This window comes from Hoplias malabaricus, chromosome 3 (assembly GCF_029633855.1).
Source record: "Hoplias malabaricus isolate fHopMal1 chromosome 3, fHopMal1.hap1, whole genome shotgun sequence".
In the NCBI taxonomy this organism is placed as follows: Eukaryota; Metazoa; Chordata; class Actinopteri; order Characiformes; family Erythrinidae; genus Hoplias; species Hoplias malabaricus.
In genome coordinates, this window is record NC_089802.1 from 33,697,043 (window position 1) to 33,715,625 (window position 18,583).

The following is an 18,583-nucleotide window of genomic DNA, read 5'->3' on the forward strand; positions in this document are numbered from 1 at the left end:
CACTTCTTTGCCGAGATTCGTGGCCAGATTACCATGTACGCCACCCTGCTTTGATCCTCGCCAGGTTTTTTCAGGAGGACTTGCTGACAGCTCTTTTCAAGTGCACTTTCATGTGGCTGGAGCAGGCAGAGAGCACTGTGGCCAGGGTCAGGGCGCCTCAGTCACAGATAAGGAGAAAAGAGCGCCAGTGGTCAGGCTTTACCTTCTCACCCCAACCTGCCCTCTTTCCAGAGGTTAACCACTTGTCCCATACACACCATTCCATACACACCAGTTTGGAGGGTGATGGGGTATCAGTTTTGACAAGGGCCACAGGCAGCACACAGGATGGATCCACTGGAATTGGATTGTTTGAAGATGTGCTGACCCCAAATGGAGAGGTCACAATGTTCCTGCCAATCACGGGATGCCTAATGGAGACCCTTGTTTACTCTGTGCTGTTTTTGACAATTTCTTAAGTCTTTGTTATGTGTAATCCGACTCTGTGAATGTGGCAGCACTGTGGAGGTCTGGGGTGAAACTAGTTTAACATTTAGCCGACTGAGATTAAGCTTCAGGTTGTTCTAAATGTAGAATTAATCTCCGTTGAGTTGTAAACAAAGTCATTCACATTTCATAGAAGTTCTGAAAAGTGGGTGGAATTCCTCTCTACTTTATAGTCTGTATATGACACGATTGCAGCTTTACAATGAGGCAGAATTTTAGACTTACGTGGTATCCGTATGATAAATGTAGAAAAAAAATGTGAAGTCCCCCACCTGATGCTGTGCACATAATTTATTGCATCAGCTGTGGTGTCCTAAGTTTAATTAAATGCCTCAGGGAAGTGTAGCAAAGGAAGAATGTGCACCACATGCAACATGTTGATTCGACTCATATCATAATTGAATCTTTTTAAAAGACAATTTTCACATGGAAAACAAAGATTTATTGTGTTTTTTGGCTGATGAGATTTTTAGTCACAGTTGTCTGATTGAAGCTAGAGGAAACGTTGAATGCGAGGGTCTAATAAGGGGTAAATGAAGTATGAAACATTAAAATTTGATGATTTCTTATTTATTTCATTCATAAAATGCATCATGGTTTTCCAGTGTAGATTAAGATACAATGTCCTCATATATAACATGGAAGTAAAGGTATTTTGCCCTCTGGGTGAACTGCAAAAAGGCAGAGGTGCAATGATATCATCTAAGAGTATCATCCAGTGTCTGTGTGGATCAGATTGAGGCACAAGGCGTGGGGCTGTGTGTTATAGCAAAAATATGACAACAAACTACACTAAGATATGTTAAAAATGTATTACGCAGCATGTTTATTTACCTGAAGGGCCATATTGAAAAAAACACTATTAATGTTAAGACATTCTCATGCTGCACTTGACTAAATTGACTTAAACAGTATCAATTATGCTCCAATATATGTGTAGTTAGTATTCTTAAGAGGATATATTATGATAAAAAAATCGCTTTGTCAATGCAGTAGCACGTTAAAATGGGGATCTGAAGTCTACCACCCACACACTGTGAAATAAAACCATACAGTTTGTTTATTTATTTATTTATTTATTTAGGTGTTGTGCCCAAGTCTGACAACATGGGATAAAACAACACATTCAGATTTTTTGCTGTTACTTAAAAAGTGTCCATAGACATCCATAGACGACCCGCCTCCTCGTCTGAGTCTCCAATCATAGCGCTGGACTCGCGATAACATGAAAATGCATAGATGAATTTAAACAGAGCAAAGCACAGAGAAATAAGTACTGGGGCCATTTGCACAAAACACCTTAAGTTTTTCCCTTAAGTATGACACTTAAGGTTTACTTTCTCCTTAGCTGAGGGATTTATTTAAGGGTGTTGCACAGTGTCCCGTAAAAGATTTCCTTAGATAAGGAAATGTGTTAAAGGATTATACTACACTAAAAGATTTTACGAGAGTAAAATTTTATTGTTTCCATGGAAACTATTGTTTACACGCATTATCGCCTCTTGTACCAGCTCACAAACTTTTCAGAAAAAATGGAAGAAAAAACCCCAAAGAAAACCAAATTGTTCAGAGGAGGTAAAGAAAATACTTCTGGAGGAATACAATAAAAGCAGACAGGTGAGGGCATTTGAAACTCCGAATGATGTGGCACACTGTTGACTGATTGACATGAAATACCTCGCCTATTACTGACTGGAAGGATCCTGTAACATAAAATTGGAGAGAAATCATTAACTGCATCAGCGCAGGAAGAGGACAGCTGCAGAAAGTAGCCTGATCCAACTCAAGATGATTTAACAAATCATGGATTGACTGCCAATAAAATCTATGATTTAAAATCAACTGCTTATCATTAACTGTATCCAGCGGATTCTCCCAGTCGCGGAACGCTTTACTCAGGGTACGTTCATTTATCGTCATAAACTTGGCCATGTTGCGGTTAAAACAGTATCAGAGGTACCTTAAGTTGTTTTCCTTAATTTGGTTGCTAAGGTGTTTTGTGAAATGGTTTAACAAAATGTAAGGGAATCCTTAAAGTGGTAAGACAATGATAAGGAAACAATTTAAATACTTAAGTGAACATTTTAAGGAAACCTTAAGGAAAATGACTTAGGGTGTTTTGTGTGACTGATTTTATTTTAAGGAAACCTTAATCTGGACTTTAAGAAAAACCTTAAAGGTGTTTTGTGAAACCGGCCCCTGGACACTAAGGAGTCCGTTATTTTTTGGCTTTAATTCCAATATGGGACTAACAATAATACAATTTTCCCATTTATCAACAACAAAACAAATCATCTGTAAAAACTTTATACCCAATAGAATGACAATACTTGGATGGATGCTACACTGTTGCTAAGTCCCGACTTTAGCATGTCTTAATGTAATCAACTATTCCTGAAAGGCTAAGCCACCCTAAGATCTGCATATATTGGCATTTCCAAACACTAGCAGGGTCTCTCCCATTGACCCACCCCAGTGTCCTCCTAAGTTTAGTGGCAGTAATGCCATGGCCCAGCAGGAACAGCAAACAGCACTACATGAGGCTCCGGCAAACAGGCCTCCCCAATACTGACCACATGGCAGGTGTGAAATGGAATTAGCTCCCAAACTCACCCTTTCAAAGCTCCTCCATAATGAACGAGCCAGCCAGCAATTGTCCCCCATTGATTCATATCAATTAGCATACACTGAAGAGAGCGATCTCTCCCCACTAGAGGCTTAAGTACAATGCGTCTGTGGCATGGGCCCTGCTTTACAATTGGAGGTGCAAAGTGGTAGGAAGGCGTGTAGGCCAGAGTGGAGCTAAGATTAGTCCCTGTGCAGGTTATCCAGAGGTCACCAAGGGATTTCTGTTCCTTTTTGCATTTTAAGTGCCAGCTCCCAGCTTCCAACATGTGCTCCAGAACTGACCCCCACCAGCAGCTCAAATGGCCCACCTCCCCCACCTTGAAATACTGTGGCGCACATCACTTTTTCAGTAAATTAATATCAGGGGTAATGCTAGCTTATAGTCTTAATGCTAATGGTCTTGTTTATTTATGCCTGCATTGTCTGCATTACAGTGATCTGATCCTGGGTTTTATTTGTGTTGCAGCTCCTGGACCTGTTCATGGTGTGGGACTGGTCCACATACCTGGCCGACTATGGCCAACCCACCTCCAAGTATCTTCGAGTCAACCCCTCTACAGCACTAGCACTTTTGGAAAAGTCAGTACTCATCTCTTACAGCACTTTTCTGGATCCAAATTAAGCCTGATTCAAGACTGAAAAAACGTTTTGATGTTTGATAATTACTGACCTAGTCTACATTTACTCGGGATCCAGAAAACTGGCCCTTTACCAGATGTACTTACCAATATTTACAGTTTTATACTTTAAAATCCTCCTTGTTTATACGTGTGTTCTTGTTATGTTCTAAAAACCTGTAGTACACATAATGTATGTTCAAAATATCAGAATTACACTTAAAATCCTATGTAAATATTGGTCATATTTATGTAATACTTAAAGTAATGATGTGTCTGTTTTTGAATAATTAGTAGGATTTCCTTAATAACTGCCCTTCCTCTTTTTTCGCTCTCTTTCACTGCTAACACATACCAGAGTCAACAGAGGGTAGGTTGAAGTTGTTTCATTTTGGAATTCACACGTGTTCTCAGATAGCCCTTTTCCACCATAAGAACCACAGTTCTTGAACCGGTTCTGTTCAGGATTCTTGGAACCTTGGTGCTCTGTCCCTGTATTTCTGTGGCTGTATCAGAAAAGAGTAATGGTTTATCTACAGTTTACAGCAGGGTCAGATCACAGTGGTATATGATAGACATGTATGAAGCAGAGATCCGAGCAATCCTGTAAACAGCAAGAAAAGCAGAGAAAAAAATTCAGAAATTGGATAACAGGTGATTTCCAGTTTTCCATTTTCCCATTTCAGAATGAGAAGGTCTACAGACATATCTTGTTCTCTGGTCTTTTACCCTGCAAACCATGGAGGTCAATATTAGACATTACCAATGAACTTGTCCAGCTATTCTGTGCCATAGCACTTTGTTTGAGGCTCTGTGCTCTTTCTGAAACTTCTTTAGCTCAACACACCCACAGATGTCATCACAGTTCATGCTGAAGAAACTATTATTCTTTGTTTCCACCTGGGAACAAACATTACTGGTTCAAGAACCAATTCTTGTTGGTCGAAGCACACAGAGCTTAGGTGTTTTTTTTTTTTAGAGTATTAGGTTCAAGAGCAGGAACCGAACCGGTTCAACATTGGTGGCAAAGGACACAGAACGTTTGGGTTTTCACAGTAACAGTTTGGCACAGTGTCATGGTTATCTGACTTCCTTTTGAATTTGAACTAGCAACAGTGCTAAAAGGCTAGTAGTTTTTCAAAGGCTCCTCCCACCTTCAAGATGCATCATCAGAAGAGGGTTTTTCAACCCATCTTAACTAGAAAAATCTAGGTATTTTAATACCACTGGAGGATGAAGCTTGATTACAGATGCAACAGTGCCTAAATGTTTTTTTAACTGGAATGTCCTTTTAATATTTTACACACTCCCGGAGTATGGCAATCGACAGCTAACCTTTTTACAGAGTCAGTGCTTGGTCTGTAACTGTACTGTAACATGCCTTATTTTTTCCCCTTTAGGATGAAGGACACGAGCAAAAAGAACAATATCTTCTCACAGTTCAGAAAGAATGACCGTGACAAGCAGAAGCTGATAGAGACAGTGGTGAAGCAGCTGAGGAGCCTGGTTAACGGCATGTCCCAGCACTCTTAAAAAAAAAAAACCCATCAACAGCTGCATCTCATCTTTATTTTGACAACGTGAAGGCATGGTGCGAAGTTGTGATCAACACACTACACCACAGTTTTACACTGAACACATTGGCAGTATGTTCGATATGTTTAGTGCTGTGCATAGTTCCAGAGATCAGTGTTCGGTTATTTCATTTTTATTGTCAAAATTGCACTTAATTACAAGTGTAGATATAAATATAAAATTAGATGTGAATCCCTTACCTCAGATTTGAAAAAATGCATTTGCTTTGGTTCATCCTTCCACTGTGAGATAATCACTCAGCGCCGTGGGTCTGAAAGGACGTGAAGTATAAACCCAGTGCACTGGCCACTAGAGCCCAGACGTCTGCGTACTTGAATGGATTTATTTTTACGTTGTAAGAATCAGAAAATACATCCAGTTTTTAAGACTGAAGAAAGAACACACATTAGAATTCTGATTAGAAATGAAATAAATGAAGGGTGGTGTCTGACTTCTGCACAGCACTGCAGCTGCTCCTGGTGATGTAGTACATTCATACAACTGCATCCATCATGTTGCCTGCCAAAACGTCTCCCACTGCGTCACTTTGCATTTCTGATTGACTTGATCTTGTAAATATGGGACGAAAGTGGAAGGGGAAAACGCAGTTTACGGAACACAATGAAGCAGATTTTTTTTTTCTTGTAATGTATTTTTAATGGCCGAAAATTGTTTTGTATATAGTGAAAGTGAAATGATTGTATCACTACGATGGAGTGTGTTCAGAGCAAGGTGTGGGAATGCGAGCGTGAGGGATGATGAAGTCCGCCTACGAGACTGATGTTCACATTGACACTGAGATCTTTATGAAATTCTCCATAGTGTGATATGGGATGAAGTTTTTATTGTACATATTTTAAAATTTATTTAACACTACTGTTAAATCATGCTTCCCACAAGTCTGGATTGAGTGAAATTAGGCTCTGAATAGGCAGCAAAACTCGGCAGCAAAATGCATTGCATGAATTGGTTCCTTTTTATTATTATTATTATTATTATTTAAAGGCCAAGGCACCTTTAATACATTATGAACTTTTTCAGATCTTTTTCTTCATGCTAGGGAAGTTGTCAACTGCATTTCATTAGACAGCCTATGAAGCAACCAGTTGCTTTGTGGCTAAATTGCTCCATGGATTGTTTTATTTTCATTTTATTTCCTCAGGGTGAAACGAAAGCTTTTGTGTTCAAATGCTTTATAATCTCACGCAAAGTCAAAACTAAAAGAGCAATAACTGGTCCAGCTACAGCCACTGAAACTGCATTTCATGATTAAGATGGTCTTGATTTTTCAACAGCCGTTTTGCACTGAACATTATTTAAGTTTTCCTTTCCAAATATATAAAGATATATAAATAAATATATAAAAGCTTATGTAATTAAAATGCCATTGTACATACCACCTTTTTTGTTTTGGTTAAAAAAAAAATGGAATGTAGGGTTTCTCTACATCAAATTCAGGGAAGGGTTATTCCATTCCCTACATCTATGTAAAATAGACTTTGAACTTGTATTTCGAATTCTCAATGATGCCACATGTGCTGTGACAGGCCGAGGCTTGTTTTCCCCCTGGTTTGCATCATGGCTGAAAAACAACAAGCTACTTACACCTCCCACATCATTTCAGTGTCAGAACAGAGAAGTGTCCAAGAAACATCAGACTGGCAGTTAGCTGTAGCATCTCTGCCATGAATTTCAGTGAACTCTCAATAACTTGTTTCCAGAATCCGTTTGTTTTTTCTTGGTGTGCTTTAATAAAACGTGGATCACCAAAATCCTTATGAACTTTCTATTTGTATTCACTTGGAGGACTTGATCATGTTTTCTTGAACAGAGGATTGCCATATTCAGAAAATAAATGCAGTAAATGTCACGCAACAATAAACTAGTGGCTTTAAACGGGGCATTCTGGCCTTAAACTAGAGGTGGTTTTCTTCTTTTATGCTGTATTTGTAAGTATTATGAATCTGGGAGGGTGTAGACTTAAGTTAAAACCTAACTGCAGTCCAGTTTTACACTATATTCACTGCACCATGGTTGGATTAGTGAATATAGTGAAATCCAGCTGGTAGAAGATGACAATCCTAACCTCTTTTACCTGGAACACACCAGTTCAGTCCAAGGGAAAACCAACAAAAGCCAGCAAGCATTTCATCCTCGTAAATTCTTTCTTCTAAAAGTTGCTGGTTTCTTCTGGAGCCAAATGGAATTTCCCCTGAGAAAAAGACAAGGCACTAAACTTGACATCTCCCAACAAAACACACGGGCTAACACTTTAACGTCACCCCATTTATAAATCAGTTTTTGCTTTTCTGTTACAAGGCTGAGAGGCTAATCTAGCTACAAATGATCCAGCAGATACTTACTTGAAAGTAGTGCCCCGATGACAGACCTAACAGTAGACAGTACTAACTTTACCACATTAAAATCTACATACAACTATAGTACACAGCAGTTACTTTCTGAGATCTTCAAATATGTCTTCTTTTATGTTGTGTCAGTGCTTTTAAAGGTTTTTGAGTGAAAATCTAGATTCTAAAGGCACTTTTCGAAATGGTCTGGGTCCTACCCAGGAACATGCACTACACAGGGCACCACACACACTTCACACACTCACCCAGTCACTCATAGCAGTGGACCATTTCACATCAGCTAATCCACCTATACCTTGTGATGGACTGGTGCCCTGTTCAGCGCATGTTCCTTCCTTGCACCCTGTGTTTCTGGGAAGGCTCTGGACCCACCACAACCCTGAACACTATAAAGTGGTTACAGAGAATGTATGAATGAATAATCCACCTACCATCATGTGTTTTTGGCTTATTTGAGGAAACCCATTTAAAAAAACCACCAGAAACTGGAAGATCACACCAACCTCCTCGCACAGAACCAAGGTGGGGGATCGAGCCCAGGAGCCTGGAACTACATGGCTGTGACACTACCTGCAGCACAACCCAGCACCCACTTCATAACTACATCACATAATCACTGGGCATCCCCTCATTTCTCTGGAAAAAATCTCATTACATAGAGGCTATAATTTTAACTTGTAATCTGCTAGTGTACTGCTTTTAACTGTTTGTGGATTGATGTCAAACAAACGGTGGTAGCATAGGAACATGCAGGGTCTGATTAAATCAGGGGTGCAACATACACTTTAAACAATACACCAAAACTGTAGCAGTGTTCAGAGAGTTTTTCCAAAGTAAACTCTCATAAAAAAATATGTACAGTAGCAGTGGTGTTAAAATCCAGTAGTGTCCTCTAAAGAACAGGAATATCTGTAATCTTTCATTATAGAACTTTGTAAAATAAAAGAACATAATGTAAGTCCTGGTGAAGAAATCGGGCATCTTTCATTCATTCATTCATTGTAAGCCCTTATCCAGTTCAGGGTCACTGTGGGTCTGGAGCCAGAATCAGAGGGCGCAAGGTGGGAATACACCATGGAGGGGGCGCCAGTCCATGACAGGGCAACACACACTCACACATTCACTCACACCTATGGACACCCAAATGAGTCGCCAATCCACCTACAAATGTGTGTTTAGTTCACACATGTTCAGTTTAGCCTTTGGCAACTAACCTCTGTCTAGTTTAAGGTTGTCGTTTCAGGAACTCATAGACATGGAGAATCAGGGTAAACCCGGATGATGTGCTCACAATTTCTCTTGTTTGGAGCGGAAGGATGTCTTTGCCTGAGCTCCTTCAGGTTTCCCTCCTCCCAGTTGGTTACAGTCAGATCCGTCACTACATTAATGAAAATATTCACATGCTCTTATTCTCTGCTGCACTCAACTAAACTAACTGCTTCCCTTTACTGTTTTCTGAGAAAATGGTGGCCCACTGATGGAAGATTGTTTGCTGGATTCTCCTGCGGCCCAGACCAGACCAGACCAGCTGCTCACCTTATTATTATTATGTAGCATAATGACACTTCACTGGTGATCATTTAAAATTCAATCTATAGTTTGATCAGAGGAGGATGGGTCCCCTTTGTGAGTCTTGGTTCCTCCCAAGGTTTCTTCCTCCAGCCTCGAGGGAGTTTTTCCTTGCCACTGTCACCTTCAGCTTGCTCGCATTGGGCTTTGATTTAAATGTTCTGTTCTGAAACTGTGAAGCTGCTTTGTGACGTCAGTTGTAAAAGGCGTTATACAAATAAATTTGATTTGATTTGATTTTTGGATCATCGGAGGAAACCCACGTGGATACGGGGAGAATACACCAAACTCCTCACAGAAAGACATCCAGAACTGGGCTCGAACCCACAACCCCAGGACCATGTTCCCTAACTAAAGGTACCACACAGTGACAGTTTTTTTTCTGACAGAGTAGACACCTTACTAAAAGTGATCTGGAGTGAGGGTTAACTTATTTTTAGGGAACAACTTGCAATGAGTGCAATTTTTAAATTCTTGGCAACAACTTGTTTGTCATAACTGAGGGCAGTTTCTTTAAGTTGTATAGGAACATTTTTTAAAAATGCAATTGCATTTTTGCCCCGCTTACTCCCTTGCTGTAATTCTGAGAAATTACCCACCCCCCCAAAAAAAGAAATAAATAAATAAAAAGTGTTATGTCAGTGCACTTTTAAATGTTTTTATTCACTGTTAGACAAATATGCAAATTACGTAGTCATCACAGCTGAGCAGATTAAGAGCCCGTACAACAGAAACCTAAAGAACCAATCTCATCAATGTGTGGGCGGGGCTTTCAAGCCTGAGGCGAGTGAGGTTAATTGAAGACAGAGGTAGGGATTAATTGCGTAAGATCTGTGCATTCTGAAGAAAGACAAAAATGTGGAATTTTATCTAAGCCACTTCTGTCGCATAAATAATGTGTGATTTAGAAAAACAACCATTTTAGTGGTTCAGTCAATAACCCCACAACGTCACTTTTAAAGCAGGGCATAAAAAACATAACTCCTCTTGGTGATTTTGTCATAGCCTAAATATATCAACGTGTACGGTTAAAGTCACATTATGTGAGGGAAAAAATCAGTGAAGAGCAGCCAGCACAGCTCCAATTAAAACTTTTTTCCACCCAAGAGAAAAGGCTGTTTATCTCTTGACCCAATTAGAAGACCTCTGTAAGTTGTGTCTTTAATTGAGCCCTTCTTCTTTCTCCGCGGCTGACAGTCGGAGAATAGATCGCACTGCGGGTAATTGCCGAGGCTCCTGCTTCTCTTTCTCTCTCTCTCTCGTTATTTGACGGACAGAGTGAACTTGGCGAGCTCCGAGTTCACACAGGAGTCAGCGGCAGCTCCGCGGGTCACAGGCAGGTCAGCAGCTCGGCGCTGCGGCCGAAAACGGGTGCGCCCGGGGAGGGGCTGCTTAGTCCACCCATTTTCTGGCAAACCACGCACACCTGCTCTACAATTGTGTTCCTGCTTAATAATAACAGTAATAATTAATTATAATAATAATACTTGATATAATGAGCTGTTACTCCCAAGCTGTTAGGGATTATTTATCTAAAAAAATGTACCAAAGTTAAAATATCCAGGAAATTAACACAACAAACAAATTAATACATAACCTGAGGTCCATAAAAGGTTCTATTTAAAACGTTACATTTAAAACGTTTTAAAAATGATTTAAGAGCATTCCTAAAAGTCATTTCAAAGAGGGTTTACTGACAACTATGTGGGTTATTTATTGTTGGTTTGCTATTCAGCAAGATTAAATTAAATGCGATAAAATACCTTAAAGGGGAATTGCACCATCTGTTCAAAACCTTCGCATGATTCACTGGTTAATGTGTAAAGTTTCTGAGGGTTTGGTGTTCTGGAGAAATGTATCAAGGCAGAACTCTTAACCGTGGTGGCGAGAGGAAACAGCCGTTTGAAACTCTTCTAAAAAAGTAAAGATCTCCTCACGGAAGAACGTGGCGTGATGGGGACCACACTTCCGCCAGTTTTACGTGTTTTATTTTGTGGTGCTGTAGGAAATACAACGTCGACGAAAGCTTGGTTTTACCAATAGAAATGTGACATAAAGGTCAGAAGGAACTGACGGTCATCTTAGGTAGGAACTAAAATGGCTGCGTGTGTGTTTGGTTGTTCCATGAAGCTTGTGCTTCTCTTTCAGCCTCACAACTGAAGCCCAGACTTGACGACTGACAGTAGAAATCACCCTTAGCTATTTTCCTACTCGGGCTAAAACTGAGAAATCTTGCTTTGAAGAATACCACCTGGTTCCTATAACCGACGACTCTTTATCCTCCTCCATTGTAGGCCTACGTATAAAGAGTCTGTGTGACGCTGTTTACAGCTCAGTGACTGAATTAAAAGTAAGACATTTGGAAAGCGGCTGGAATTCCCCGACTTTGCCTGAGTGTAAATGAACTATACTTGAACTTCAGGTAGCTTCGCCTGAGGGCAGAGCGGGCTATTAGCGCAAGTATTTCGCACATTGTTAACGGTTCTTAAGAGGAAAGACGAGGCACATTACACAACTCTGAAAGGAGTTAAGGCCAAGTCTAAAGCGGGGCCATTCGGTATGTTTTAAGCAAAGTAAACATCGCAATGGCCGCCTAATGGTTTAGCAGGTGAATGCGGTGTTTAAATAAACACATGCCTTAAATATAGCCTCGAGACACGGACATCTCATGCATCTCATCCTCTTTTCACGCCATTAAGTGACTCAAAGAACTGGAAAGGTGAAATTCAGGGCAAGAGCTCGAATGAGAAAGAGAGGAAATCCATAAAATTAACTGGGAGCTCTTTCTTTTTATCGTATTGCCCCATCTATGTTGTTACCCCCTCATCGTTAAAGCACTCGTAAAAATGTATTCTTAAACTGAACCTCAAGTTGACCCATGCTCCCTACATAGTGCACTTAAAATGCTTCAAATTAGTAAAAATATTTAGCCTAAACTGTTATTCCTGCTTATTGCTGAGTTTACATACTCTGGAGTGCTGTGTTAACTTCTGCACCTGCCATATTTAATGTGGTTTATGTGAAATTCATGAAATTAACCGAAACTGAGCGGTAAAGTGTAAAATGTTTGTGCGATCCTTATTTCATGACATGGGAAGTGCACGTTGTAGAGCAGAGATGCGTTTGGGACACAATTAACCTGAACCCCGTCACTTTTTAAACTGACCCGGGATTGAACCCTGACTTCATACTTTTATTATGTATCCACTTGTGTGACGCAACGAGAGTAAAGTGTGGGTTAAAGTCCAGCAAACTTGTATTAATCACGAATTTGGTACTGGCTTTAGTAGAGATATTTTGAGGGTGGTTCAGCAAGTGAGCTTTTGAAGTCCCACTAATGTTAAAGTTTTGTTTGAAGTAAAGATAAAGAACATTTTAAACTTGCTTTACAACAACACGTTCATTCATTCATTCATCCTTTCATTCATTTATTCATTCATTATCTGTAACCGCTTATCCAGTTCAGGGACGCGGTACAACACGTTGGTAGTTTTAAAACATTTTTTTAAATTAATTTGGCCATTGTTATTATCTTATTATTTTGCTTATATATATATATATATATGTCACATATTCAGCAAAAATTAGTTAACAAGAATTCTCTTTTGTGGTTCGTGGTTCTGTACAGAACAACTGCCCTTAAAGAGCCATGTTTAGCACTGTACACCAACTTTAACATGTTTAAAAAAAAAAACAGCTGTTCTTTATTGCATTGATGCACAGATTAAAGAAGGCATTTATAATTTTTATACATAACCCCTCCGGTTTTAACTAAGAAGTGAAAAAAAAAAAAAAAAACATAGTGGCTCAGCCAATCAGCTTCAAAGCCATTATGACATCATTAACTCCTGGAATATAAACAACGCCCAGATTCCGGACTTGTTTGCTACAGGACAATAATGAATAGTGAAGGTCCTGCATAACCACAGGAACCATCTACATATATAATCCACATGTATCCACACAAATCATCCATATTTATAATCCACATGTATCATCAACACAAATCATTCACACATCATTCACATTTATTATCCACATTTATCATAATATTTTATTGTATGTATTTTTCCTAGATAATAGCCACTTAAATGGTAGTGGGTACCTTCAGTTCTCCTGCAGCTCCACACTGCAGTGTAATGTGCATGTAAAGTGAAATCTGTGAACATGTTATAAATCCTCAAATCACAGCACAGACAGAAGCAACCAGTGGCTTGCTTAATTTGTTTGAACACATGCTCCGCTAATAAAGAGAACAGCAGAAACAGACAGAAACACACATGTGCAAGTGGACACATGGTTTCTGCATTTTCAGAAAGCAGTGTTTTTTTCCAGTCACCTACAGATCAAACCTGTTTTTAAAAATATCTGGATTCATGTGAATGGGGCCTAAATTGTTAATTTATCAAAGTTAGGAAATTACAAGTATTTACAGGAAGAAAAACGGCACAGCTCTCACAGATATTCACCACAGTATGGTGCTTGAATATGCTCAGGCAAAGGAGCAAAATAAAAATGTAAGAAAAAAAAGAGATGAACTGTTTTGATTATGGCAGCAACAACCCTGAATATTAGTCATAGGTCAGTAAACATTTTAAAACATGGAACAACTAATATCTATCAATAGATACCTACTTAAGGAATAATAAATTAATATTCTTATGAGTATTAATTATTAATATTAATGCACTGTCATCAACATTGTCTTCCATCTGTATGTAAATGTGCAACTGTATTATAAAAAAAACATAATTGCACATATAAGATATGAAATATGATATGTTTTATGTGTGCATTATATGATATTTAATATATATATGAATCATATTAAGGGCAGCGCGATGGTGCAGCAGGTAGTGTCGCTGTCACACAGCTCCAGGGACTGGGTGACATCCATGGGTGACATTCTGTGAGGAGTTGGAATCTTCTCCCTGTGTCCGCATGGGTTTCCTCCCACAGTCCAAAAACACGTTAGTAGGTCGATTGGCGACTCAAACGGTGTGAGTAAATGTGTGTGTGTGTCGCCCTGTGAAGGACTGGCGCCCCCTCCAGGGTGTGTTCCCACCTTGCGCCCAGTGATTCCGGGTAGGCTCCGGACCCACCGTGCCTCAGGGGATAAGCAGTTACAGTTACTGTTATAATCAAGTTGTTTATCTTTATTTTTATTTTCCACCATATATCAGAATCTATCATTTTTTACAGTAAATTAGATATATAAATGAAAACAAATAGACAGGAAGATAAGAAGTCCAGATAGTAGAGCTGAATGAATGTGGGGCATACATGATCAGTCTAAGTAGGCATAGCAGTAAAGTATGGTTTACTTTATATGACAGTTATAGTGTCATGGACAGTTACAGTGTATGACAGTGACAGTGTATGAGTGCATGAACTGGGAGAAAGTGAAGTTGTAAGCAGTGTATTATTGAATCAAACACTCCCTCATATAGGGCTATAAGGCACAGAAGCCATGCCGTTTTAAGCTGGGGGTCTTGTAGGGAGTGGGGGTCTGGCATTAACACCTTTTCAAAGTGCAAATCCTCTGTGCTTCTTCAGGAGGTGCTGCTATTAAAAGGCGCCTGTAAGAACACAAATGGCGCGGAGTGGAACAGAGCCGAGCGGTGAGACGGCTCTCGCGCGCGGAGGGGGGCGGTTGGGGGGGGGGGCACACCCACTACACAATTAAAGATGAACTTTGCGTGAACTAATTTATCTGCGCAAGGTAACAGGAGGGACACGGCGCGGGCGGGTGGGTGGAGGAGGGAAGCGGCTATAAAAGGACGCGTAAAAGCCGGAGACCTTCACACTTCTCAGGCACAGAGTCTCTACGGTCTTCGGTGCTTTATTTCTTCACCAAGTTGCTTCTCTTGCCTGGTTTTGCGCTTTTACTATTTTTATTTTTGTTCTATCATCTGAAGCCCGCCATGGGTCTGTACACGCTGCTCGTGACATTTCTGTGCACCGTGCTGCTGCCCGTGCTGCTGTTCATGGCCGCGGTGAAGCTGTGGGAGGTGCTCGTGATCAGGGGGCTCGATCCCGGCTGTGGAAGCCCCCTTCCTCCAGGGACCATGGGTTTACCCTTCATTGGGGAGACCCTGCAGCTCATCCTACAGGTAAGAAACCCAGCGCTTTGGCTCTGAGAGGGGAGTTTGTTGAATTTGGGAGTGCAGACGTTTTGTCACCCCTGTCTGTTTTTTTTTCTTTAAGTGTACGAAGGTGCGTCAAAAAATAGTGCTCGTAAAAACGGGTTCTCTTGTACCCAAACTTTTGCACACCGCTGTATTGCATTCTTGTTGATGTTTTCCGCCTGTCGACCCTGCTCTGACCTGTGCTCTCTTCTCCTAAAACCACAGAGGAGAAAGTTCCTGCGGATGAAGCGGCAGAAATACGGATTTATCTACAAGACCCACCTCTTCGGGAACCCCACCGTGAGAGTCATGGGCGCCGAGAACGTGCGGCAGATACTGCGGGGGGAGCACAAACTTGTTGCCGTTCAGTGGCCAGCATCGGTCAGGACCATCCTGGGCTCGGACACTCTCTCCAACGTCCACGGCATCCAGCACAAAAATAAGAAAAAGGTAATAACAACAACAACCAGATTGATTTATCAGTGAGTCCTTTCTAGTAGTGCTTCTCATTTAAAAGCTGTTTTTTTAAGTGTTTAGCGTGTTTTAAAACTATTTAAACAGTATTTAAATCTTTACAGCACAGTTTTATCATCCAGAAGCTAGTCTGTCATTTTAATGTTCAGCCATTTTCTGTAAGAAATTGGTATATATTACCCCTCTAGTCTTTGATTTTATCCTGTAAAAATTGACCTGTTTATAAAATTACAGTTGTTGAAGTTATTTACCAAAAACAAAAGTCCCCTAAATGTAACTTCATTTTATATCCTGCCAGACAAGTTGACACTATTTGTTCCTTAGTTTGTGATGTAAGAAACCACTGATCTCTGCATCTGCCATGTTGTTGACTGTTTATTTAATGCAGAACACATCTTGTAGCATATTAAAAAGGTTAAAAACTGGGAAAAAACTGTCTTTAACGTGGCTTCTATATCACTGGCCATTAGAGCTTTATTATTTCAAATGTAACCATGTAAGTGATGGTATAGGCTTAAAAATGGAGGGGGGGTTATGCTTAATTCTAACCAAGTCTGACATTCCACTTTCATAGTTTATATGAAGCCATGTTAAACATGTACCTTCTAATGGTTTTAAATTAATAAGTGACTGTGTCAGTGGAAAGTGCTTTTCCCCCCTCATTCATTGCATTTTCCTGACATATGTTTATCGCCCCTCCATCTATAACGACCACAACGATCATGGTGCACTGACCGTGTATGTTCCCGTGTTTCAGGCGGTGATGAAGGCTTTTTCCAGGGATGCTCTGGAGCACTACATCCCTGTGATCCAGGAGGAGATGCGGACCACCATTCAGGACTGGCTCCAGCGAGCCCCCTGCGTCCTGGTCTATCCCGAAATGAAGCGCCTCATGTTTCGCATCGCCATGAGGATCCTGCTGGGCTTCGACCCAGACCAGATCAAGACTGACGAACAAGCTCTGGTGGATGCATTTGAGGAGTTGATCAGGAACCTCTTCTCCCTTCCCATCGACGTCCCCTTCAGTGGCTTATATCGGGTAAAAGTCTTACCAAAATGATGCTTTTTTTAAAGCCTAAAATGTCAAAGAAAACAACACGTGTCTTGTTTTCTAATCAGACCCTCCTTCTCTTCACAGGGCCTCAAAGCAAGGAACTTTATCCATGCCAAAATCGAGGAGAACATCAGAAAGAAAATCCAAGATGGGGACAACGAAAATGAGCCCAAACACAAGGATGCACTTCAGCAGTTGATTGAAAACAGTAGAAAGAACAATGAGCCACTTAGCATGCAGGTAAAGTCACTTGTGCTGAATATTAAAGCTTTAATCTGTTTAATCATTTGAGTAAAACTTGATTTATCATAGGCATTGGTTAACAAAAATTTCATTTTACCCTTTAGGCCATGAAGGAGTCCGCAACTGAGCTTCTCTTTGGAGGCCATGAAACCACGGCTAGCACAGCAACCTCTTTGGTGATGTTCCTGGGGTTGAATACTGAGGTGGTCCAGAAGATCAGAGATGAGCTGAAAGAGAAGGTAAGATCTATGAGAATCTCTGAAGAACACACTACCTCCCTGCTTTTTATGTAGTGCACAATATTGAACTTTAATGTTGTGCACTAATATTAATACATTGTATTTATCTAATATTAAAACAGTTCATGATATCCAACACTAAGCCATGTGTTTACTGTGCATATGGACTGTTTTGGGGTTAGAAGCCAAAGTCTTCTGTCACTGTTTGAGATTCAGCCTTTGTCTAATGTTTAATTCACAAGTCAAGAATGGGTGCTAATGGGCTTCTTTCTGTCTTCTCCCCACAGGAGGTTTCAAGCATGTATTCAGCTGGAAGGGCCCTGAATATGGAGCTCCTAGAAAAGCTCAAGTACACTGGCTGTGCCATCAAAGAGACCCTCAGGATTAACCCCCCAGTTCCTGGGGGATTCCGTGTGGCTCTGAAATCATTTGAATTAAACGTAAGTTCAGATTTTAGACACTTCTTCTTGTCCAAGTGGTCAACCTGTGGATGAAACGTATAAAGAACATTAACAATGGTCATGTTGATAATCATCTCTTATCTTCTGTTTTCTCCAGGGCTACCAGATTCCCAAAGGCTGGAACGTCATTTACAGCATTTGCGATACACACGACGTTGCGGATATCTTCCCCAACAAAGAGGAATTCCAGCCAGAGCGATTCATGACCAAAGGCTTGGAGGACAGTTCCAGGTTTAACTACATCCCCTTTGGAGGAGGTTCCAGGATGTGTGTGGGCAAAGAGTTTGCCAAAGTTCTGCTCAAAGTCTTCTTGGTTGAGCTGGTACAGCAGTGCAACTGGACACTTTTGAACGGGCCGCCGACAATGAAAACGGGCCCCACCGTGTACCCCGTGGACAATCTCCCGACAAAGTTCACCCCTTACATCAGCAATTAGTCCCTCAACACGGAATGAGCTGCTAGCATGAGCATTGTACATAGACATATTTTAAATTTTCTAGATGAAACGTGATGTACAACATTTTATATTTGGTTTATATAATAGATCTGTATATAAAACCATTTTTTTAACAAAGGGCACTACTCTTTCATGGATCACTGTATTTCTTTGAGGTATCTGTGATGTATATTTGTAATGTAGCTTTGTTTTTATATATATTTAGTGTTTTGTACTGAATACAACTTATTTAAATTCCTCTTCGCTGTATGGGCTTTATTTAATAAAACATTGATGACATTGG

The 18,583-nt window shown here is 40.4% G+C and overlaps 2 protein-coding genes across 4 annotated transcripts in view; both read left to right on the top strand.

Moving 5' to 3' along the window:
• The window catches only part of exoc6 (exocyst complex component 6), a 49,974-nt gene extending 42,793 nt beyond the window's left edge, over positions 1-7,181 (top strand). For both annotated transcript variants that reach the window (XM_066664255.1, XM_066664256.1), the window contains 2 exons: positions 3,581-3,693; positions 5,132-7,181. In XM_066664255.1, the coding sequence (XP_066520352.1) occupies positions 3,581-3,693; positions 5,132-5,264 (246 nt within the window). In that variant the 3' untranslated portion in view covers positions 5,265-7,181. The remainder of the gene's footprint in view (positions 1-3,580; positions 3,694-5,131) is intronic.
• A 3,272-nt stretch (positions 7,182-10,453) lies between these two features.
• On the top strand, positions 10,454-18,525 carry cyp26a1 (cytochrome P450, family 26, subfamily A, polypeptide 1). Of its 2 annotated transcripts, none has more exons than XM_066664692.1 (8): positions 10,454-10,464; positions 15,163-15,357; positions 15,598-15,822; positions 16,604-16,885; positions 16,985-17,140; positions 17,248-17,382; positions 17,670-17,822; positions 17,941-18,525. In XM_066664692.1, exons 2-8 carry the CDS (start codon positions 15,169-15,171, stop codon positions 18,277-18,279), a joined length of 1,479 nt encoding a protein of 492 aa, XP_066520789.1. In that variant the 5' UTR covers positions 10,454-10,464; positions 15,163-15,168; the 3' UTR covers positions 18,280-18,525. The 2 variants fall into 2 exon arrangements, with proteins under 2 accessions (XP_066520789.1, XP_066520788.1); XM_066664691.1 differs by lacking the exon at positions 10,454-10,464 and adding an exon at positions 11,188-11,329.
• Positions 18,526-18,583: the final 58 nt, after the last annotated feature.